The sequence below is a fragment of the Salvelinus namaycush genome, chromosome 29, assembly GCF_016432855.1.
Source record: "Salvelinus namaycush isolate Seneca chromosome 29, SaNama_1.0, whole genome shotgun sequence".
Taxonomy (NCBI): domain Eukaryota; kingdom Metazoa; phylum Chordata; class Actinopteri; order Salmoniformes; family Salmonidae; genus Salvelinus; species Salvelinus namaycush.
In genome coordinates this window covers 14,798,225-14,822,567 of record NC_052335.1, presented here as the reverse complement: position 1 = coordinate 14,822,567, position 24,343 = coordinate 14,798,225, and the positions used below count along the sequence as shown (strand labels likewise).

At 41.0% G+C, this 24,343-nt stretch overlaps 1 protein-coding gene across 1 annotated transcript in view; it reads left to right on the top strand.

Annotated features, from left to right (window-relative positions):
- kcnh5a (potassium voltage-gated channel, subfamily H (eag-related), member 5a) overlaps nt 1-24,343 on the top strand; it is a 122,375-nt gene that overhangs the window by 56,505 nt on the left and 41,527 nt on the right. The window contains exon 7 of the mRNA XM_038968738.1: nt 5,910-6,339. Coding sequence (XP_038824666.1) covers nt 5,910-6,339 — 430 coding nt within the window. The remainder of the gene's footprint in view (nt 1-5,909; nt 6,340-24,343) is intronic.

Here is a 24,343-nt window from a genome sequence, read left to right as displayed (position 1 = left end):
AAACAATAAACTAACAGTGACTACAGCGTTGCTACGTGCACTAACTCAAAACAATATCCCATAAACACAGGTGGAAAAAGGCTACCTAAATATGATCCCCAATTAGAGACAACGATTACCAGCTGCCTCTAATTGGGAATCATACACAATCACCAACATAGAAAACCAAACCTAGAACCCCACATAGAAATAATAAACTAGACTAACCCCCCAGTCACGCCCTGACCTACTCTACCATAGAAAATAAGGACTATCTATGGTCAGGACGTGACAATGTACCTATTAAGCGTTTGTTTTCATGGTGACCATGAGGGGGCGATGAATTTGTATGCAGATTTATAGTACAGTATACAGTGTTAAAATGTGTTGTATGCCATACAATCACAACCATTACAAACCCATTTTGAATTAAGTTCCAACCAATCAATATGAAATGTTAGGGTTAATTTGGTCAACTTTGTGCACTGTGAAGGCTGTTCTGTGGACAGAAGATGTCACCTATTGATGTAAAAAGCATAAAAGGTGTCACTATTGTCAAAACCCACTTTCAGACATTGAAAACTTGGTCCTCTATTTATTTCAAAACACAAGGTGTGAAATCACTGCTTCCCTACTCTGTTGGCTGCATTACAGAAACAACTCACTGATTCCAGACCTGGTGTGGAACAAGCGTTGAACTCATAGTTGGTACATTATTGAGTGTTGTATAAGAGAGACAACCCACTCAAGAGTGAATTATAGATGTCTGAGAGGGAGTGCTCTGTTGCTTTTACTCTTTATGAGTTACAATTGGAGTAAAAATGAAAGTTATACCGTGTGTAGATTGGAACTACTAACCTCTTGATTAACAGTATTGATTCATTCATCGCAGGGTCCTGCTTGACTTAGGAGATGCTTGACTTCACTAAAGAGAGGCATATCCCCTTGCCTCAACATATTATTAACAATACAAATGGCTTCTTAATGATGCAATAAGCTTAATCATTCCCTTATTGAAGAAATGGCAATATTGGTGTATAGTGACTGGTATTCATGCCTAATGAAAGATACATTTTCCAGGAGACGTCACCACATATCAAGTGAATTTAAGCAGTTTTGTGTGGGGGTTGAACAATATAAAGTTTCAATAGATTTAAAAATATATATATTAAGGTAAATAGATAATATACAGTAGTAGATAGATAATGTATAGAAAGATATCCTCCCATGATCAAACGAGCCTACCTAGGCTTTCCTCAATTGGTGAACTTCTGTAGTGTCCTACTAATGTAAGTTGTTATATTAACTCGTGATTTTCTGTTCATTTAGGCGCTATCCCCTATCTCTCTCTCCTGTTTTTATTGAATTAATTTGAATATGAATACCAATGTCAAGTGTGTACGAGTGATAATAAATATTTTGTCTTTATGTTTCTGTGAAGGATCCCATCTCAGACTCTTCGGCAGTGGGGCACCTGCGAGAGTCATCCAGTTCGCAGAGGAACGCCACAAGGGCAGAAGACTCAGTTCTCCCAGTAAGCAGATTTTCCCTTCCCCTCTGTGGCCTTGACATGCCTGTCTATGTACCTTCACTTAGGCTGTGACCGGATTCTCGTACTTGCATGTATAGTATGTCCTGTTTAGTAGGCTTTTTGAGTATGCGAGAATAGAGCGTTTTCTAGTGAAAAGTTCTAAAATTGGAGTATGTTTTAAGTGCTGGGATGTCATACTTTTGGTATTTTCATCTTGTATGAATTTACTCCACATTCAAGGAAGAGAGTCCTCTTTTCAGACCCATGTGTCTGACAACAGCTGATGATCACATAAGGGAGGGGCTGTAAAAAAAGAACAACACGATTCATTGCACAACAGACATCACTTCCTCAGTATTAATGAGCAATAGTATGTTGATATTTGTCACTTACTACATACTGTTCACATCTTTACCAGAATTTTCTAAATAGTATGTATTATGGTTAGTACACACATAAGCTATACTTCTAGTAAGCAGCTATGCTATATAGAATTCAGTCACAGCGTTTGTCTCAACTCCTCCATCAGGTTTGGGGTCGGTTCCTTTTCAAGTCGGTCAATTCAGGAAGTCAACTGAAATTCCCGATGTTACTAATTGCTTGAGGATGGTTGCAATAGGGATTTCAATTTACTTCCTAGATTGACTGACTTTAAATGGAATTGACCCCAGTCTTGGTTGCCACTCATAGCTAATGCTATATTGCGGCATTTCCTTCGCTTAGTTTTTTGAGCATCAAAAATGTAGAGAACCTTATTTGTGAAAGTTTTATTATGTTACAGCTACAGTCAGGTATTGGTACAAAATGTTTTGACTTTTAAATTAATGATATATAGTCATTGATTCTTGATGAATATAACTTGAGCTTAGTACAACTGCCTTACCCCATCGCCGTCTTCAAAGGGGGTGACACTCTAGACCCAAACTGCTACAGACCTATATCTATCCTACCCTGGCTTTCTAAGGTCTTCGAAAGCCAAATTAACAAACAGATTACCGACCATTTCGAATCCCACCGTACCCTCTCCGCTATGCAATCTGGTTTCAGAACTGGTCATGGGTGCACCTCAGCCACGCTCAAGGTCCTAAACGACATCATAACCGCCATCGATAAGAGATGGCATTACTGCGCAGCCGTATTCATCTACCTGGCCAAGGCTTTCGACTCTGTCAATCACCACATTCTTATTGGCAGACTCGACAGCCTTGGTTTCTCAAATGATTGCCTCGCCTAGTTTACCAACTACTTCTCTGATAGAGTTCAGTGTGTCAAATCGGAGGGCCTGTTGTCCGGACCTCTGGCAGTCTCTATGGGGGTGCCACAGGGTTCAATCCTTGGGCCGACTCTCTTCTCTGTATTCATCAATGATGTTGCTCTTGCTGCTGGTGATTCTCTGATACACCTCTACGCAGACGACACCATTCTGTATACTTCTGGCCCCTCTTTGGACACTGTGTTAACTAACCTCCAGACGAGCTTCAATGCCATACAACTCTCCTTCCGTGGCCTCCAACTGCTCTTAAACGCAGGTAAAACTAAATGCATGCTATTCAACTGATCACTGCCCGCACCTGCTCGCCCATCCAGCATCACTACTCTGGACGGTTCTGACTTAGAATACGTGGACAACTACAAATACCTAGGTGTCTGGTTAGACTGTAAACTCTCCTTCCAGACTCACATTAAGCATCTCCAATCCAAGATTAAATCTAGAATCGGCTTCCTATATCGCAACAAAGCATCCTTCACTCATGCTGCCAAACATACCCTCATAAAACTGACCATCCTACCGATCCTCGACTTCGGTGATGTCATCTATAAAAAAGCCTCCAACACTCTACTCAACAAACTGGATGCAGTTTGTGCCATCCGTTTTGTCACCAAAGCCCCATACACTACCCACCATTGCGATCTGTACGCTCTCGTTGGTTGGCCCTCGCTTCATACTCGTCGCCAAACCCACTGGCTCCAGGTCATCTACAAGTCTTTGCTAGGTAAAGCCCCGCCTTATCTCAGCTCACTGGTCACCATAGCAGCACCCACACGTAGCACGCGCTCCAGCAGGTATATCTCACTGGTCGGTCACCCCCAAAGCCAATTCCTCCTTTGGTCGTCTTTCCTTCCAGTTCTCTGCTGCCAATGACTGGAACGAACTGCAAAAATCTCTGAAGCTGGAAACACTTATCTCCCTCACTAGCTTTAAGCACCAGCTGTCAGAGCAGCTCACAGATTACTGCACCTGTACATAGCCCATCTATAATTTAGCCCAAACAACTACCTCTTTCCCTACTGTATTTATTTATTTATTTAGCTCCTTTGCACCCCATTATTTCGATTTCTACTTTGCACATTCTTCCACTGCAAATCTACCATTCCAGTGTTTACTTGCTATATTGTATTTACCTCGCCACCATGGCCTTTTTTTGCCTTTACCTCCCTTATCTCACCTCATTTGCTCACATTGTATATAGACTTATTTTTCTACTGTATTATTGACTGTATGTTTTGTTTATTCCATGTGTAACTCTGTGTTGTTGTATGTGTCGAATTGCTATGCTTTATCTTGGCCAGGTCGCAGTTGCAAATGAGAACTTGTTCTCAACTAGCCTACCTGGATAAATAAAGGTGAAATAATTAAAAAATAATAATAATCAGAACCAACAATGTACAGTAAAGCTTGAACATGGTTAAAACTATAATGTGGATGTCATGGACTGTCAGTCCTTTTAGAGTCTGAGAGGTGTTACATTTCCTTAGCCCCTTTCCTGTGCTGTATACCAAAAAGAGTGGTGGGGTAGCCGTTTCATTGATTTTCGAATTGCAGACTGTAGCTTTGAAAGATTCTGGTCTATGCCTACCAAAGTCAGCATTTCCCTCCTGTAAGAAAGGAATTGGTACTATGTTGCTGTATGGGAGTGTGTGTGTACCGTATTGTCTTCTGTCGTTGTCACTGTCTGGTACAGTGGGCTACTACTGTATATCTCTTTACCCTAGAGGGACTGAACCCAAACAATGATAATGACTAGCACATGAATAACCTATCCATCTACAGCAATAGTCAACATGATGTATGTGGTAGTACACATTGGTGGAGGGTGTAGTGACTGAGTTATTACTGAATGTAATTATTAATGGATAATTATTCATGGGTAATGGAATACACATGGCACTAAATATAATTTAAGTAGCCCATTGAGCTTAGAGGCTACATTAATTACAAATAAGGCATAAAGAGGATAGTTGACCATGGAAGCATTGAAGAAGTTAGGACAATGGGATCTCTAATGTACAAGCGACAGGGGCAAACATGTTATTTTTTTATGCTACCTGTCATGAAGAGAGATCAGAAGTACAGGAGTTGGAGGAATTCATCCATACAGTCCCCATATAAACTCATATATTTCCATCCAAATACATGAAAGTCATTACATAAAAGAGCCATAGGCCGGCGGAGTGAGGCAGGATTCCTTGAAGCTTTGGGCTGTCCATCCATCTAGCTGGATTTTTTCCATGTGAGATTGTAGTGTAAAATACTATCATAACTTGCCTCACAAGTCTTGAGACTTCCTGGTTGCCTTGCCTTTTGAGAGGGTGAGAATTCTATGGTTATGGATCCGGTGGGATTAAGCTGTACTGTACATTGGGTTGTGAAAACTCCTATACCCGCCTGCTATCTGAACGTTATTGCCTATAATCATCCATATTTTAGGCATTCATACGATGAGGTGAATTTGTAATTAAGGTCACATTTCCTTTCAAACTCTGATGTGATACTCAGGCTGCGCAACCTACTGATTAAAAGCAGTGCATACAAAGGTTAGTACACCAGGTGCATTCAACAAGGCATACATTTCTTGAATTTTTGTTAACATAAAAAAATTGTGTTTTTACTGAACCTGTTTACTGATTTAGATCAGATTTCTGCTGTGTAATCATGGCCCCTTCTAGAGATGTGGGGCTGAGTAAACCTCAGTCGCAGCTGATTCAAGGCTCTCATTAGGGTTTAGTATTTGTTTTACAGTTTGCTTCAGTGCTTTTTAATTGCACTGAGTCCATAGGACAGTATTACAAATACACAGAGAGTTGCATGAGGATTTCACTGACAAATTCCCTGTCCTCATGAAATTGTGCCACATAATTTAACAAAAAGAGTGACTATTAGCATGCATTTTTTTCAAGTTGGATTATTTCTAGTTGTCCAGTGTTGTCTAGTGCAGTGGTTCTCAAACTTTTTTGACCCGTGAACCCCAAAAACAAGTGGTTCAAAGCTTGCGCCCGAAGCCCGCAGACCTAGGTCTAAATTGATGTATGAGTGGACCATATTGCAATTGCTCTCTCCCTATCTTTCTCTATATTTATCTCCATCTCCTCTATCGTTCTCCTTTCTCTCTGTCTCTAGGGCCTCAGCAGCCTCTTCAGCTCACTCAAGGTGGTCCGACTTCTCCGCTTGGGCCGCGTGGCCCGGAAGCTTGACCATTACCTGGAGTACGGGGCGGCGGTCTTGGTTCTACTGGTGTGCGTATTCGGCCTGGTGGCCCACTGGCTGGCCTGCATCTGGTACAGCATTGGGGACTACGAGGTCATTGACGTAGCCACCAACACAATCAAGACAGACAGCTGGCTCTACCAGTTGGCCACGAGCATTGGCTCACCCTACCGCTACAACGCCAGCGGCTCTGGCCAGTGGGAGGGCGGCCCGAGCAAGGACACTCTCTACATCTCCTCTCTCTACTTCACCATGACCAGTCTCACCACCATCGGCTTTGGCAATATCGCTCCCACAACAGACGGCGAGAAGATCTTCTCTGTGGCGATGATGATGGTGGGCTGTAAGTATTCATATTTATCTATGACTTTTGTGAAACTAGGTAGGTTATTCTCTTTTACAATAACTAATAGCGCAAAGTTGAAAGGCTCCTCGCCAACTAAAATTCTACATTTCAAGCCAAGAAAGACTACCAATGATCATGTGCAACTACCGGATAGAGTATGGAACATAGTCTAGGGCTGCACAAAGAATCCATTTTTATTTCAAATTGTGATATTGACATGTGCCGTATGCCATTCACCGAGTGGTGCAGCGGTCTAAGGCACTGCATCTCGGTGCAAGCGGTGTCACTACAGTCCCTGGTTCGAATCCAGGCTGTATCACATCCTGCCGTGATTGGGAGTCCCATAGGATGGCGCACAATTGGCCCAGCGTTGTCCGGGTTTGGCCGGGGTAGGCCATCATTGTAAATAAGAATTTGTTCTTACCTAGTTAAATTTAAAAAAGGCATATCATAAGAGGCTGCGATTTTTTGAAACCTCACACAGCTACGTGTAAAGCCTTTAATAGTTTACTCCGTTTGTCATCTCTCTCCAGTCTCCCTCTTTCTCCTATTGCGGCTGCTTCCTACTCACACCATGCCCCGCCCCCTGTCACTCAAGCAGGCACAGTTCTGGGTCTGCATACTTATGTTAGCTAGGCCAATGCACGCAGTCAAGAAACAACAACGACTCTGTTTTCAACTTTGCTTCTTCATATAAATCCACATGTTTTCTATGTTATACTGTTAGTTTGTGTATCTTTATCTCTGAAAAACGCCTCTTCATGTGCCTACCACATGAGCTCCACATGTGCTAATGCTAATCACTAACTAACCACTATAGCACTTTCCTTGCTGTTATAAGCATGTATTACCCCTAGCTTCTTCTATAGTTTTTTTCACAGATACATTTTTTGTCAATTGACTGTAATACTGTATGTCCCCTGTTCAAACAGCCTGTTATTTACCTGCTGTTTGCAGACAGACTCATAATCTGTTTTATACAGGTTCCATGACTAGGTCTTGTGCTGGGTTTTTGCAGTTTTTTACCCCCCTATACAAAAACGGTAAAAACACTCTGTGTGAAAGGGGTTATTGTAAGGCTTATAATATGTTTCATGTCAGGATCGTGATGAGATTATATGAAGACATTATACCCTGCACAGGGAACTTTGAAGCCACAACCTCAGGGCAGTAGGAGCTCAAAAGAGCTGTGGAGAGTACCGCAAGTCCATACAGCTATGGAGCAATCACCACTTTTGTGCTTACTCATGAAATTAAGAGATAGGCAGTAGGTTTAACACGATCTTTCATGCAGTGGAGTTATCTGAGGGGATATTTGAGAACATATTTTGATTTGAATCAGAGCAGTTAAAAATAATTATTAGATCAAGAGGCGCTTGGGTTGCATCATCAAGGCTAGAGGCTTTGGGGATTTCCTGAAACCCCAGCGCAAATTAAGCCATGAGGGACTGATACAATATGGCCTGGCTTTGGATTAGATTAATGAAGGATCAGAGTTGTTGCATTAGGCCAAAGTTGTTGTGTTTAGGGTTTGGCTGGGTTAGGTTGGTAGGGCTAGATTTGTAAAGACGTTCATGGTTTTAGGGGAGGAAAGGAAAGAAAAATCATACTGGAATGCACTAAAATGTGTAAGAAGCGCAAGTTCTCTCACACTTGTTTTTCTGGATGACACAGCAGGGTTTTTTTCAACACAAGATTTGTAAAAAAAAAAAAAAAAAAAACATATATAAATCTCAGTGTCAGCTGTCCAGCGTGCTATGAATTGAATCCCGGCCAAAATAATGACTTTTCCAGTGTTCATGTGTGGTTGTGCAGGTAATACTAAATGACTAATCTAATGGCTAATGGTTTACTGTTTTAAGAGTCAAATGAGTAGCATTGATCAATCAGACATTCGAGCGAGTTGCTGTTATATCGGTGCTATAGTGCTGAAGTTCTGCTATACCGATTTAATCAAACCCTTAGAGTTCGGATCCGTCTGACCGCACGTCAGATGCATTTTTATTCGATGAAGCGTTCGTTGCCCGACCTGCTATCATACTATGTTCATTAATCGCATTGGTATAAATTGCATATCGGTTCGTGTGAGGAAAAGCTCTGGGGCTTTCGTTCCATGTTGTTTGTATTTAGATCCCGCTTTAGTCCATCTCTCTCAAAGTCTACAGGGACGGCAGAGATGTGTGTGTGTGTCTACATAAGTGTGGGTGAATACCAACGTCACTGGGACAAGGATGGAGCTCAGGAGACCTGTCCTATCTAATTAATAATAACACATACTTTACGTAACAATCTTCCCAACTCGCCTCTTCCAACATAAACAACACACCACGTTAACGCACGCACGCACGCACGCACGCACGCACGCACGCACGCACGCACGCACGCACGCACGCACGCACACACACACACACACACACACACACACACACACACACACACACACACACACACACACACACACACACACACACACACATACATACATACATACATACATACGCACACATGCACACACACACTTTGAACAGAATAGCCCAGTGGCAATTGGCTGGGGCTCAGCACAACACCTCGGTACTGGCGAGTATTTCATTTTAATTTGAACAGAGGCAATAGAGTACTGTATGCTGACTTAGCGAGTCGTATTCTGGGCCCTAGAGCTGCTCAAGGTAGCACAGTGGTGTCTCACCCACAGAGGGTGTTTATTCTGGGTCACACTGGGAACAGGTATCCCCTGTCTCACAAAAGATCAAGATGGTGATGAGTAAAAGAGGAGCTCTAGAGCCCAGAATATACGGTACTCTATTTTTAAAATTATAAAAAATTATTGTACCTTTATTTAACTAGACAAGTCGGTTAAGAACAAATTCTTATTTACAATGACAGCCTACCCCAGCCAAACCTGGACGACGCTGGGCCAATTGTGCGCCGCCCTGTGGGACTCCCAATCACGGCCGGATGTGATACAGCCTGGATTTGAACTAGGGACTGTAGTGAAACCTCTTGCACTGAGATGCAGTGCCTTAGACCGCTGCGCCACTCAGGAGCCTCTGTTCATATTAAAATGGAAGAGGTGGCCCTCTTTGGCATCAAATAGGTAGAAACAATGCATTCTGTTCAATTATAAAGCTTTTATGCAAAAACTCCCTCATTACCTAACATTGTTACTACCTTATAGAAGAAGTACGGGATACCATACCCACTCAGAGGGTTGCCTAACTCTTGAAATTCCTAATAAATCTGTGTTGAGGTAAAATGTAGTCTGTATCTGCGCTGTTCTCTGTTCATAATGACCCAAATAGCTAAACACAAAGAAAAACTAGACCTGTGCACGTAAGGTTTAGAGATAAAGAATGGAGAGATAAACCTGTACTTTGCAATTTACTTTAAAACTTCTTAAGTGTAGGGGGCAGTATTTTCGTTTTTGGCTAAAAAACGTACCCATTTGAAACTGCCTATTTCTCAGCCCCCGAAACTAGAATATGCATATAATTGTCAGATAGGATAGAAAACATTCTAAAGTTTCCAAAACTGTCAGAATTTTGTCTGTGAGTTTAACAGAACTGATATTGCAAGCAAAAACCTGAGGAAAATCCAATCAGGAAGTGCCACTTTCTTTGAAACCTCTCTGTTCTTATGCATCCCTATTACCCATTTAAACTCACTCTCAGAGTGAGTTGTGCGCAACAGAGAAAGGCAGCCATTGTTACTCCCGGTCCTAGGGAAAACCAACACTCCCGGTTGATATATTATCGAATAGATATTTGAAAAACAACCTGAGGGTTTTTTAAAAACGTTTGACATGTTTCTGTGGACATTATGGATATTATCTGGAATTTTTGTCTGCGTTGTCGTGAACGCTTTTTCCTGTGGATTTCTCAGCATAACGCGCGAAACGAACTGAGGTATTTGGATATAAAAATATCTTTATGGAACAAAAGGAACATTTGTTGTCTAACTGGGAGTCTCATGAGTGAAAACATCCGAAGATCATCAAAGGTAAACGATTAATTTAATTGCTTTTCTGATTTTCGTGACCAAGTTACCTGATGCTAAGTGTACTTAATGTTTTGTCGAGCGATCGATAAACTTACACAAACGCTTGTATTGCTTTCGCTGTAAAGCATAATTTCAAAATCTGAGACAACAGGTGGATTAACAAAAGGCTAAGCTGTGTTTTGCAATATTGCTCTTGTGATTTCATGAATATGAATATTTTCTAGTAATATTATTTGACTGTGGCGCTATGCTATTCAGCGTTGCTGATGACAATTATCCCGGATCCGGGATGGGTAACAAGTAGAGGTTAACCTCTTAAAACCATGAGAGTCAATAACAGTTTAGCACTGGCATCGGTAGGCTTTTAAATGGATATAGATGTTTGTGACTTATGTTTATCTTGTATATATAGTAAGCATTTGTATATGTCATGTGTGAATGTTGCTGTTTATATATTTTTTATATATCTTTATCTTATTCGACTTGCCACACCTGAAGTTCATTTGGGGAAAATAAAGTAAATCAATCTATTTATGGTATAAAAACATTTGCCTCTTTGCCCAACCTTTAAGGGTATTTGACATTTATTTTGGGAAAAATAGTTGAAAATAGTTTAAGTAGTATTAGTATTAGTATTTTTAAGAATTCATTCTAAAATTGTATTTTGTTTTACAAGTAGGCATTGAAATACTGAAAATAGAAGTATTTGATTTGGCCAGTCTATTTGAAAATACAAAAATCCAAAGAACAAGTATTTAAAATACAAATATTTAAATAATAATGTATCTGAACCTAGGTATGGGCAAAAGACATCACACAACATCGAGTGTGTGTGAAGTGCAATTGAGCTGTTAACTAATGTGCATCCAAATAAAGAAAGTCGCACACTCCATATATAATCTCCCAGTAATTTATGGGTACTTACCAACATTTCGGCATCACTGTGCATCCAACATAAAACAAAAAATGTGCTTGCTAAAATACAATTGTGAATATTTTCTAGCTTAACATATAAATGGTCTATAGGCCAGTATTGACCACATATTCTAAGTGACTGCATGGGGCCTGGATTCAAACATGTAGGCTCAAGCAGAAATAATCTTTTAAGACCTCAGTTTGCACCCTGATGGCAGTACTGTAAATATACAGTACTAGTCCAAAGTTTGGAAACACCTACTCATTCAAGGGTTTTGCTTTATTTTTACTATTTTCTACATTGTAGAATAATAGTGTAGACATTAAAACTATGAAATAACACATATGGAATCATGTAGTAACCAAAAGAATAGCCACCCTTTGCCTTGATGACAGCTTTGCACACTCTTGGCATTCTCTCAACCAGCTTCACCTAGAATGTATTTCCAACAGTCTTGAAGGAGTTCCCACATATGCTGAGCACTTGTTGGCTGCTTTTCCTTCACTCTGCGGTCCAACTCATCCCAAACCATCTCAATTGGGTCGAGGTCGGGTGATTGTGGAGGCCAGGTCATCTGATGCAGCACTCCATCACTCCTTCTTGGTCAAATAGCCCTTACACAGCCTGGACGTGTGTTGGGTCATTGTCCTGTTGAAAAACAAATGATAGTCCCATTAAGCACAAACCAGATGGGGTGGCGTATCGCTACAGAATGCTGTGGTAGCCATCTTGGTTAAGTGTGCCTTGAATTCTAAATAAATCACGGACAGTGTTACCAACAAAGCACCCCCACACCATCACACCTCTTCCTCCATACTTCACGGTGGGAATCACACATGCAGAGATCATCCGTTTCCCTACTCTGCGTCTCACAAAGACACGGCGGTTGGAACCAATAATCTCAAATTTGGACACATCAGACCAAAGGACTGTAGTTCTTTGCAGCAATTTGACCATGAAGGCCTGATTCACGCAGTCGCCTCTGAACAGTTGATATTGAGATGTATCTGTTACTTGAACTCTCTAATGAACTTATCCTCTGCAGCAGAGGTAACTCCCCTTCCTGTGGCGTTCCTCATGAGAGACAGTTTCATCATAGTGCTTGATGGTTTTTGTGACTGCACTTGAAGAAACATTAAAAGTTCTTGAAATGTTCCGGATTGACTGACCTTCATGTCTTAAAGTAATGATGGACTGTCATTTCTCTTTGCTTAATTGATCTGTTCTTGCCATAATATGGACTTGGTCTATTACCAAATAGGGCTATCTTCTGTATACCAACCCTACTGATTGGCTCGAAATTCCACAAATTAACTTTTAACAAGGCACACCTGTTAATTTAAATGCCTTCCAGGTGACTACCTCATGAAGCTGGTTGATATATATATATATGCCTCCTGTAAGGCTGCATTCGAATGAGGCTCAGCTCCAAGTAGTCGATTGGACTCTGTGGTGAAGGCACTAAACTAATTAAGTGCTGTAGCATCATGCAAGAGTTTTTCTTGGGTCAGGGGATGCTGCTCCTTTGTGTGGACTCTTCAATGAGCTGTGGTAAGAGAAATAGAGGAGAGAGGAAGAGAATGAGAGTTACCCAGGGAGGGGTTGCTAATCTTATAGTTTCTGCCCAATGCCCAGGCAATTTTTTGAATTTTACCTTTATTTAACTAGGCAAGTCAGTTAAGAACAAATTCTTATTTTCAATGACAGCCTAGGAACAGTGGGCCTTGTTCAGGGGCAGAACGACAGATTTTTACCTTGTCAGCTCGGGGATTCAATCTATGCAACCTTTTGGTTACTAGTCCAACGCTCTAACCACTAGGCTACCTGCCACTAGGCTACCTATGACCTGAGATCTAATAAGTAAAATGAACCCCCTAGTCTAAGGGTCCTGGGCTGAGTTTCTACTAAGCTAACATATGGAATTGTTTTAAGATGGTCATACCAAGGATAATTTAGCTATTTGATTTAGAATTTTAGGACCCCTGTAGGTATCAAACACAAATATATAAAACATATTTGATGAAACATTTCATTTGGCCTTACTGCTATTAGCCCATAAAAATACATTGAATAACAGATTCATGCATGGAAATCAGATAGTCAAAAAATGTATCAAAAGAAGGTATGTTTTGAGGCCTCCCGGGTGGCGCAGTGGTCTAGAGCACTGCATCGCAGCGCTAGCTGTGCCACCAGAGACTCTGGGTTCGCGCCCAGGCTCTGACGCAGCCGGCCGCGACCTGGAGGTCAGTGGGGCGACGCACAATTGGCCTAGTATCGTCTGGGTTAGGGAGGGTTTGGCCGGTAGGGATATCCTTGTCTCATCGCACTCCTGTGGCGGGCTGGGTGCAGTGCGCGCTAGCCAAGGCAGCCAGGTGCACGGTGTTTCCTCTGACACATTGGTGCGGCTGGCTTCCGGGTTGGAGGCGCGCTGTGTTAAGAAGCAGTGCGGCTTGGTTGGGTTGTGTTTCGGAGGACGCATGGCTTTCGACCTTCGTCTCTCCCGAGCCCGTACGGGAGTTGTAGCGATGAGACAAGATAGTAATTACTAACAATTGGATACCATGAAATTGGGGAGAAAAGGGGGTAAAAAAAATTAAAAAGAAGGTATGTTTTGACCCGTATGTTAGCTTTGACGTGGAAATGCCCTATTCAATTCTATAGATTTTTCGGCCCGGTACCAGGTTACCTTCAGATGAGTTTCATAACACCTGTGGGGGTTTTAAAGCAAAACAGAGAACAACATCGTGTTTGTCATCTTTACATAGAGGGGTCATATTAGCTCAAACCATTCAGACCTACAGACTTTTTCATGAGAAGACCAATTTTCGGGATGTCTCCTGATCTGACAAACACCGCTGTAGCTCTGCCACCTTCGTCCGCAGATGTAGTGACTACAGTCTGGTTTCAAGTATGGACTATTTTGGCATAGAGGAAACTACGTCACTGCCAACATCACTACTTTGTTCACTTTAATAAAATACAGACTAGTAGCTTGCATGATGGTGGTTGTTTTTAATGCATCAACAACACTTTATATAGAATAGTATGTGGACACCCCTTCAAATGAGTGGATTCAGCTAAACTGCCTCTAGAAGCAACATCGGCACAAGAACTGTTCGTCGGGAGCTTCATGAAATGGGTTTCCATGGCCGAACAGCCGTACACAAGCCTAAGATCACCATGCGCAATGCCAAGCGTCGGCTGTAGTGGTGTAAAGCTCGCTGCCATTGAACTCTGGAGCAGTGGAAACGCGTTCTCTGGAGTGATGAATCACGCTTCACCATCTGGCAATCCGACGGACTAATCTGGGTTTGGCAGATGCCAGGAGAACGCTACCTGCCCCAATGCATAGTGCCAACTCTAAAGTTTGGTGGAGGCGGAATAATGATCTTAGGGTGGTTCGTGTTTCATGGTTTGGGCTAGGCCCCTTCGTTCCAGTGAAGGGAAATCATAACACTACTGCATACAATGACATTCTAGACAATTCTGTGCTTCCAACTTTGTGGCAGCAGTTTGGGGAAGGCCTTTTACTGTTTCAGCATGACATTGCCACCGTGCACAAAGCGAGGTCCATACAGAAATGGTTTGTCGAGACTGGCCTGCTTAGAGCCCTGACCTCAACCCCATCGAACACCTTTTGGATGAATTGGAACACTGACTGCGAGCCAGGCCTAATCGGCTAAACTCACTAATGTTCTTGTGGCTGAATGGAAGCAAGTTCCCGAAGCAATGTTCCAACATCTAGTGGAAAGCTTTCCCAGAAGAGTGGAGGCTGTTATAGCAGCAAAGGGGGGACCAACTCCATATTAATGCCCATGATTTTGGAATGAAAAGTTCAACGAGCAAGTGACCACATACTTTTGGTCATGTAGTGTACCTTAACTAAAACCACTGCAAAGGTTTTGCCTGCAAACTTTGGTTTTAGAATTGCGAACTTCTGTCATGTATGCCTCGTGGCCGGCTGCGACAGAGCCTGGACTCGAACCCAGAATCTCTAGTGCCACTGAGCCACTCGGGAGGCCCTAAACAGATGGATTTTGATGGGGATTTATTTTACTATCACGTGACTATCATTAAATGTGAAGACTATATTATCAACTCAATTCTCTATGTATAATTTAATTAAGTTATTAAACTAATCATGTAACTTTAATTAACTAGGAAGTCGGGGCACCACGGAAAAATGTTGTTTATAGAGTGTCAATTTCCTGAATATAACTCTTCAGATATTTTCATATCATATCACACAGTCGATTATTAATGAATTGTTATTACCTCATCAGTTCTCATTACTGAATGACGCGAACCCTGGATATCTGTACGAAACCTAGCATAAATTATGAATCAGCTATATACAAATTGGTTTATTTATTTATTTATTAACTCACTAATCAAGTCACAGAAATACATGAAAACACACACAATTAGTTCATACATGGGGTATTACATGATACAAAGAAAAAGTCCCTGGCGGATGAAACCGATATGACGGCTTGGTAGACAAAGGAAATGGGGTGTGGACCGCTCAAGAGCGGGAAACTCATAGCTGATAACTACACTCATAGAAATAGCTAATACCTTACATGAACGACCACTCATTCGAAAATAAATAGCAATTAAATAGCAATTTACATATTTACGAGTCTGTCTTGTTGTCTCTCTCTGTGGTCGCCAGTCCGTCTGCTGGAGAGAGTCGATAGAAAGTCGCTGGTTGTGTTCATAAGAGATCAAAGTCGAAGGTTGTTAGAATAGTTACTTCAGAGTACCATTCGGAAATCTTCTTAGAATCGGATGCATTTACCAGACTAAAGTATTTACTCAGCTGCAGTCTGAACTGTGCATTAGTTAACATAAAACAACCAATTCTCATTTAGAAGACTAAATCACATTGATATCTTTTCAAAAGTATACTTATACTTATTCATCCATCTTATACAACATTCAAAAGTAAAACTGACAGCTGGGAAATGTACACTTTAGGAGATATAGTTATATGTGTTTCCTGTCCTTTATGAGATCACCAAATGAAACACACTCGACATGACTGTCCCTTAAGTGTCCACGGACCATTCCCACATTCTCAAAAATATAAATATTGTTTAATTCTCCCATTTTGGGGATTAGGAGTTTCTAAAGAGGAGCTCTTTGTTCTCCATAGGCTCTCTCCCTCCATACTCCATGGCAGGGAAGAGAGAACATTTCTAGCAGGAATTTATGACCTTTGTAAAAACCTGATGTGGGAGAGAGAGTGAGAGAGGGGGGAGCCACGATATACACCCCAAAAGGGCCACGTCGTGAAATGCGTCAATCAAATTTTAACCTACTTGGCAATTCTGTCAGTGTTGAGACATAGCTTCTTCAAGATTTTGTACAATGTAATATTTTTTTTTCTCTCCACATCATTCTCACATTGCACCTTCTAACCTTCACTGTCTGCACTTCTGAGCAATTTCCCACTTTATTTTCTTTATATTTATGTTCTCTTGCCCTGCCTGCCAAGGTGGGTCACAGTGACGCTGAATTCTCTGGACATGTATGCAGCACGCTATCAGGCAATCATCACCACACTGACCCAGACACCAGTAGTTCCCCTGGGTCCCTTGTGACTTGCCACATTCCAGCTCTCAGTGGCATGATTGGATTCATGCTTCATGCCTGATGGGACGGAATTAGACAGCGGTGTAAGGACTGCTGTCTATTAAATGACTGAAAGGGGAAGTTGAATACTGAAGAGTTAGACAACAGGAGCTGTCTGAGGCCAGGGGCTGGAATGTTCTGGGTGGAGAGGAGGGAGTTTCAACCCACCCATTTCATTAGCTATACATTGAACAGCCCACTACTCTGCACATAAATATAGCCCCGAGAAGGACAGAGGTCCATTTGATTTGAAGCCCTGATCCACTCAAAAGATCAGGTCGTTTCTACCTACATTGCAGTCGTGCCCCAACTCTCATAATGCCTGGATAAGTGTTTAACATGTCAGTTACCACATCAATATGGCATTGCAGTCTGATGCCCAACTGCAATCTAGATCAGTGGTTTTCAACCTGTGGTCCGCAAATTCTTCTTTTTAATAGATTGTTTTTCATCAAACAATAATAATTGTTGGTAGTATTATTGGTATTAGAAGCAATTTTACAATACTTTTCGCAATGCCAATTGTTTATAATAATAATAGTTTTGTTACATTCACTGATAAAATTGACTATACATTTGATAGGCAAGACATTTTATGTAATGAAATTATTTGACTCTGCGAATGGTGGTCTTAATGAGCTTTTGACGATGATTTGGTGGTCCCCGGAAAATAGAAAGTTGGGAACCTCTGATCTAGATGACTTCATTCAATCATTAGTTAACTGTGCAGCTTTGCAGATGGTCTGGAACGCGGACGTTAACTTGCAAAAGCTGCATTATGTTGCTTTGTGCGCGGCCCAATATAATTCAGATATACAGTAATTGGGAATTATAGATCTATCATTCTCATTGAAAGCAAGTCTGATACGCGGTAGATCCATTCTATATGTGCTATTTCTATGCTTCCCCTTCTTAAGTTTTGTTTTTGCATCTTTTTACTTTCACTAACCAACCAAATCTTGCTTAGGGCCCCCAAAAGTCTAGAGTCGCTTCTGCCCGATGAGCTTCCATTATTTTTTTCCTGAACTTTCCAATACCTTTCTGATGCATTTCAGTGACTTACTGCTGCTAATACAAATTGTTACACCTTTTCTATATTCAAGTCATTTGAAACATATTAAGTTATTAGCCTTATGAACATAGAAACGTGGTTGCAGTTTCTGTGCCACAATGGTTACATTTTTTACATTGTATCTTTAATACTGGTACTCAATTTGTTTTTATGTGTTAAGTTATATGGCTACAATTTGATTGTTTGAAGTGTGACTTTATGATTTCTTACTAAAAAGGTATTGTTTAAAGACCCTAAAAAGTTATTGTTTACCTTTTTATATTACTAAATACAAAATGTCTATTTATTTGGCTCGCAGCCCACCACTCGGATTATATTTTGGCCCACCAAGCCCAAAATTCTTAGAACCCCTGCTCTACTCTGTACATTGCTTGTTTTTTATTAACATAACCTGAAATATGGCGAACATTTTAGAATTTTAGAAACCAGTTAATGGCGGAGCAATTTCAACATATTGAACCTTTTAATGTTGGGTAATGCATCTCCAGGTTGTTTGGCCATTGGTTTTGATCAACTTCCGGTAACACTTTACTTGACACCGAGAGTCATAACACGTTATGACACGGTCATAACCATGTCATAACAGTAGCATAAATTGTCATAACCTGTCATAACACTGTCATGACTCATATATTTACACCTGTTATGACATGTATTGCAGTATTTATTGGCTGGTTATGACACCTACAAGAGAGTGTCAAAACCCACATGTATTCAATTTTTTCCCTGTCAAGAAGTTTCCTTTCATTTGAAAGTTTTTTCTTAAGAACTTTGTTGTTGTTGTCAAAAATTCTTTACAGTCATGTTTTTTTTCTCCATCATATTTTTTATAACTTGTGAAAAGCATTATGACCATCCTGTGTCACTTTACTTTGACTAAGAACATGCCCTTTATGACACTGTCAAGAAGCATTTTGACCATCATAATCATATAAGCCAGATAGGTCTATCACGTACATGCCCTTATATCAGTCGTCAGTCAAAAAGAGGGTGTCTTGTCCTGCTCCTGAAATCTGCTCTTGCATTCATCCCAGCCATCAGAAACAGAGCATTGGGGTACGTGCATGTGTGACATTAATGTGTGCGCAATTACAGTGCATTTGGAAAGTATTCAGACCCCTTGACTTTTTCCACATTTTTGATTGATTAAAAAAAAAAATCTCATCAATCTCCACACAATACCCCATAATGACAAAGCAAAAACAGGTTTTTAGAAATGTTTGCTAATTTATTGCAAATAAAAAACTATCACATTTACATAAGTATTCAGACCCTTTACTCAGTACTTTGTTGAAGCACCTTTGGCAGCGATTACAGCTTTGAGTCTTCTTAGGTGTGACGCTACAAGCTTGGCGCACCTGTATTTGGGGAGTTTCTTCCATTCTTCTCTGCAGATCCTCTCCAGCTCTGTCAGGTTGGATGGGGAACGTCGCTCCACAGCTATTTTCAGGTCTCTCCAGAGATGTTGATTGGGTTCAAGTCTGGGCTCTGGCTGGGCCTGTCCCGAAGCCACTCCTGCATTGTCTTGGCTGTGTGCTTAGGGTCGTTGTCCTGTTGGAAGGCGAATCTTTGCCCCAGTCTGAGGTCCTGAGCGCTCTGGAGCAGGTTTTCATCAAGGATCTCTTTTAACTGTTCCGTTCATCTTTCCCTCGATGCTGCCACCACCATGCTCCATGGTAGGGATGGTGTCAGGTTTCCTCCAAACACAACGCTTGGCATTCAGGCCAAAGAGTTCAATCTTGGTTTCATCAGACCAGAGAATCTTGTTTGTCATGGTCTGAGAGTCCTTAGGCGCCTTTTGGCAAACTCCAAGCGGGCTGTCATGTGCCTTTTACTGAGGAGTGACTTCCGTCTGGCCACCCTACCATAAACGTCTGATTGGTGGAGTGCTGCAGAGATGGATGTCCTTCTGGAAGGTTCTCCCATCTCCACAGAGGCACTCTGGAGCTCTGTCAGAGTGACCATTGGGTTCACTCTGATTGCTCCCCCCGATTGCTCAGTTTGGCAGGGCGGCCAGCTCTAGAAAGAGTCTTGGTGGTTCCAAACTTCTTCTATTTAAGAATGATGAAGGCCCCCGTGTTTTTGGGGACATTCAATGCTGCAGACATTTTTTGGTACCCTTCCCCAGATCTGTGACTCGACACAATTCTGTCTCGGCGCTCTACGGACAATTCCTTTGACCTCATGGCTTGGTTTTTGCTCTGACATGCACTGTCAACTGTGGGACCTTATATAGACAGGTGTTTCTGTCCATGTCCAATCAATTTAATTTACCACAGGTGGACTCCAATCAAGTTGTAGAAACATCTCAAGGATGATCACTGGAAACAGGATACACCTGAGCTCAATTTCAAGTCTCATAGCAAAGGGTCTGAATACTTATGTAAATAAGGTATTTCAGTTAGTTTTTTTATTTAAAAAATCTAAAAAACTGTTTTCGCTTTGTCATTATGGGGTATTGTGTGTAGATTGATGAGGAAATGTTTTTATTTAATCAATTTTAGAATAAGGCTGTAACATAACAAAATATCGAACAATGGAAGGGTTCTGATTACTTTCTGAATGCACTGTACAATAATGATTTAATATGGCCAATTTCAGAACCCTATAGGCTATGGTGTAATGGAATGTTTTGTCTTATGTGGTAAGTTTTGATACTTTTATGTAGGTGTCATAACCAGCCATAAAATAACTACTGTGGTAGGTTTTGTTGCTTTTTACACTTTTTAAAAATGTATTTGTTATTTTTATTTTTTATCCTTTTTCTCCCCAATTGTGTGATATCCAATTGATAGTTACAGTCTTGTCCTATCGCTACAACTCCCGTATGGACTCGGGAGAGGCAAAGGTCGAGAGCCATGCGTCCTTCGAAACACGACCCCGCCAAACCGCATTGCTTCTTGACACACTGCTCGCTTAACACGGAAGCCAGCCGTACCAATGTGTCGGAGGAAACACCGTACAGAAGGCGACCCAAAGTCAGTGTGCATGCGCCACAAGCCGCCAGAAGGAGTAGCTAGAGCGCGATGGGACAAAACCCTCCTCTAACCCGGATGCCACTGGGCCAATTGTGCGCCGCCTCATGGGTCTCCCGGTCGTGGCCGGCTGTGACACAGCCCGGGATCGAACCCGGATCTGTGGTGACACCTCTTAGACCGCTGCGCTTTTTACAATCTTATGTATTGGTCATAACCAGCCATGAAATAACGCAATATATGTCACAACAGGTCTAAATATATGTGTCATGACAGTGTTATGATCATATTATGACAGGTTATTACCCAATTTCCTCACCATCCCCCACTGAACTATTGACTATTTCAGGTCTATCTACACATCAATACCCACTGCAACATTTACATTTACACATTTCCATGGTTCTCTTACAACAATGGTTTCTTGGAGTTTCTAGACACAGGTCTCCGGTCTCACATAAAGAGTAGAGCCTTTTACCAAATCTATTCTTTACCCCAAATTCCCAAGGTTCATCTACATTAGAACATTAGTTTCTTGGAGTTTATAGTCACATGGTCACTCTGGTCACTCTGGTCTCACGGAAAGAGTAATACATTTGACAAAATCTAAAAGGATGCTCATTCTTTGTGAGTAAGACAGGATGCTGCAGGCTAGTCAGCACAGCCTCTATTCTCAAAGCAATCACTTGTCGTCTACTGATGGACCACTTGAGGTCTGTCCAAGGCAGATATGAGTACTTTTACTGGCGTGCCGAAAGACTCTCCACCAATGTATTAGGAGTTCCACTGCAATCCATACAAATCATCCGCCATTACAGAGCAATTGCACAATAATCTGAGACTGTGGTGCTTTAGTTTCCATTGCCTCAGGGAGCCAGTTACTGCACTGTGATGAGAGTGTGTTATTGACTTGGAATGGGAATAGAATTGAAACTACAAGAAAGCAGGATGAATGTAATTCTGCCGGTTCAGATCAGTAAGTCATATGCCAGTCCAGCCAAGAGAAGGCAATTTTAGCATGTCTTCTCAATCTGTGTGTAATGTTCACCCTGATCCACAGCATTAAAATTATACTTTAAAATTATACTTTAAAGGAGCCCTGCTTCACAAAAAAAATAAGAAAATATTAGGTACATAATAAGGAACTAGTGATACAAATTACAACAAACAAAGGCAGAAGCATGAGAACTGCAACAATACATAAATACATTTTTTTTTTTTATTAAACACGTACATGTGTCGGAGCACAGTTCCTTTACCAATACCCTAAAATGCCTAAAAGGCACAAGAGCGTCCAAACGTAGGTTATTCTGAAATTTGTTCCAAGTGTACGGCGCATAAAAACTAAAGCCTGTTTTACCTCAAATTACCTAAGCCTTAAAAAGTTAATAAATAGGGGTGTGGCAACAAAACTAGCAACATTTTAGTGTTATTCTTTATTAGACAAGGTTCAGATTTTTTTTGCATAGTGTCTCTAATACACACTATAGGGGCAGTGATCACTGAGATCATAAGCAAAGAACCCCCTAGGCATGTATTTATGATGGGTTATTAGTACGAATTATATCAATTAATTAAGAATTTACAAATGTAAAGTTTTTTAACATTTAGAAAGGCTATCAAAAATATTTTCTTAAACAATCTAAGCTGGGGCCATCTGCACATTTAAAAGTTGGTTTCATGTTTATAGCTTAAATAGTTTAAGCGCTAGAGCGGGCAGAATAATAATAACAAAAATATGTAAGAAATCTAGAGTGGTCTTTCCTTCAGCAAGCACATTAATAACCTATCATCCCCCATGTCAGAAGCATTACAAATGTATAGCAATCCACAGAGCAGTTGTCATCGGCATTGCATTTAACCAGGCATGTCAGTTCGGAACAAATTCTTATTTACAATGACGGCCTGGCAAGATGTGAGGGTGGAAAGAGGAGGAAAGAAAGATAGGAGAAAATAAGGTGCAGAAGTGGATTGTGCCTGGCTGCCTGCAGGCCTAGATGTGATGAATGAACATAGTCTCCTCAAGTTAGATAGATAAACCACCCAAAGAACAGAGTAGAGGTTATCCTCTTTCCCCAGAGTGGATAGAATTCATGATAAGCAATACTAACTGACTCATTTGGGTCATTGCAACTTCCAGCATGCACTATTCCTGCTGAGCAAATGTGCATTCCATATTAGAACATGTCTATATCTAACGGCTACTTGTTTGTACTTCACAGGGGAGTAACAGAGTGTAATGGAAAAGCTAATTGTTGTCTATTTAAAATACAGTTCCCCAAGAGGTTTATTTATGCTCAAGGCTTGCAAATGCACTACTGACTCATTTTAGCTCATGTAATTGGAGGCAGTTTGTTATTGTGTCTTCTGCTTCTTATTACGATGGATGTGCAAATAGACAACAATGCCCAGCTATCACATTTGGTTCCTTGGAGGTTGTGGGAACGTACATTTTTGATTTCCCATTAGTTCTGGGATTGAAGCCATACGTTTCCTGACTGGTTAAACTGAACATTTTTTTTAAATGTTCTGAGAACAGAAGTTTAAATTTAGCTTGTTCTGGGAACGTACATTTTTAGGTTGCAGGGAGGTTACTATGGTTCCCTGAATGTTTTCCTGGGAGGTTATATTAACGTTCTGAGAACCGAAATTATAGGTTATTTGAAGGTAGTTAAATAACTTTTTGAGAACATTCTCAAAATGTTGTGAGGTTTTTTAATAACTTCCTCTGAATGTTTCAATAATACTGCTAGCTTAGGTTAACTGTTTTTAACTCCAAACACACGGCGTCAGTGAGATTCGACAAAATGCTCTTCTGTTCTCTATCCATGGAATCAGTCCACTGCGCCACCAGGATGGCGCTAGCATGCAATGGCGTTTTTTTCCTCTGAAAAGCTGTTCATTTTAGTCTATTCAAACAGACCCCATTTCAAAGGAAACACATGCTCATTAAGATCATGTGTGTCCAGTTAGTGGGCATGGCCAACACACCTGAACACACTTAACAAGATAGAGGATAGAGTGAGTTTTGTTGACATTGAGAACGGAATGTATGTTTTTAAATAACATTCTTAGAACGTTCTCTGAAATTCCCAAAGAAGAACGTTGTTTCTTAATGTAAGAACAATTTGAGAGCATAACTTTAAATAGAACGTTAGGCTGAAGTACTGAAGAACGTTAGGCTGAAGTACTGTAGAACGTTATGCTGAAGTACTGAAGAACGTTATGCTGAAATAGTGAAGAACGTTATGCTGAAGTACTGAAGAACGTTATGCTGAAGTACTGAAGAACGTTATGCTGAAGTACTGAAGAACGTTAGGCTGAAGTACTGAAGAACGTTAGGCTGAAGTACTGAAGAACGTTAGGCTGAAGTACTGAAGAACGTTTGGCTGAAGTACTGAAGAA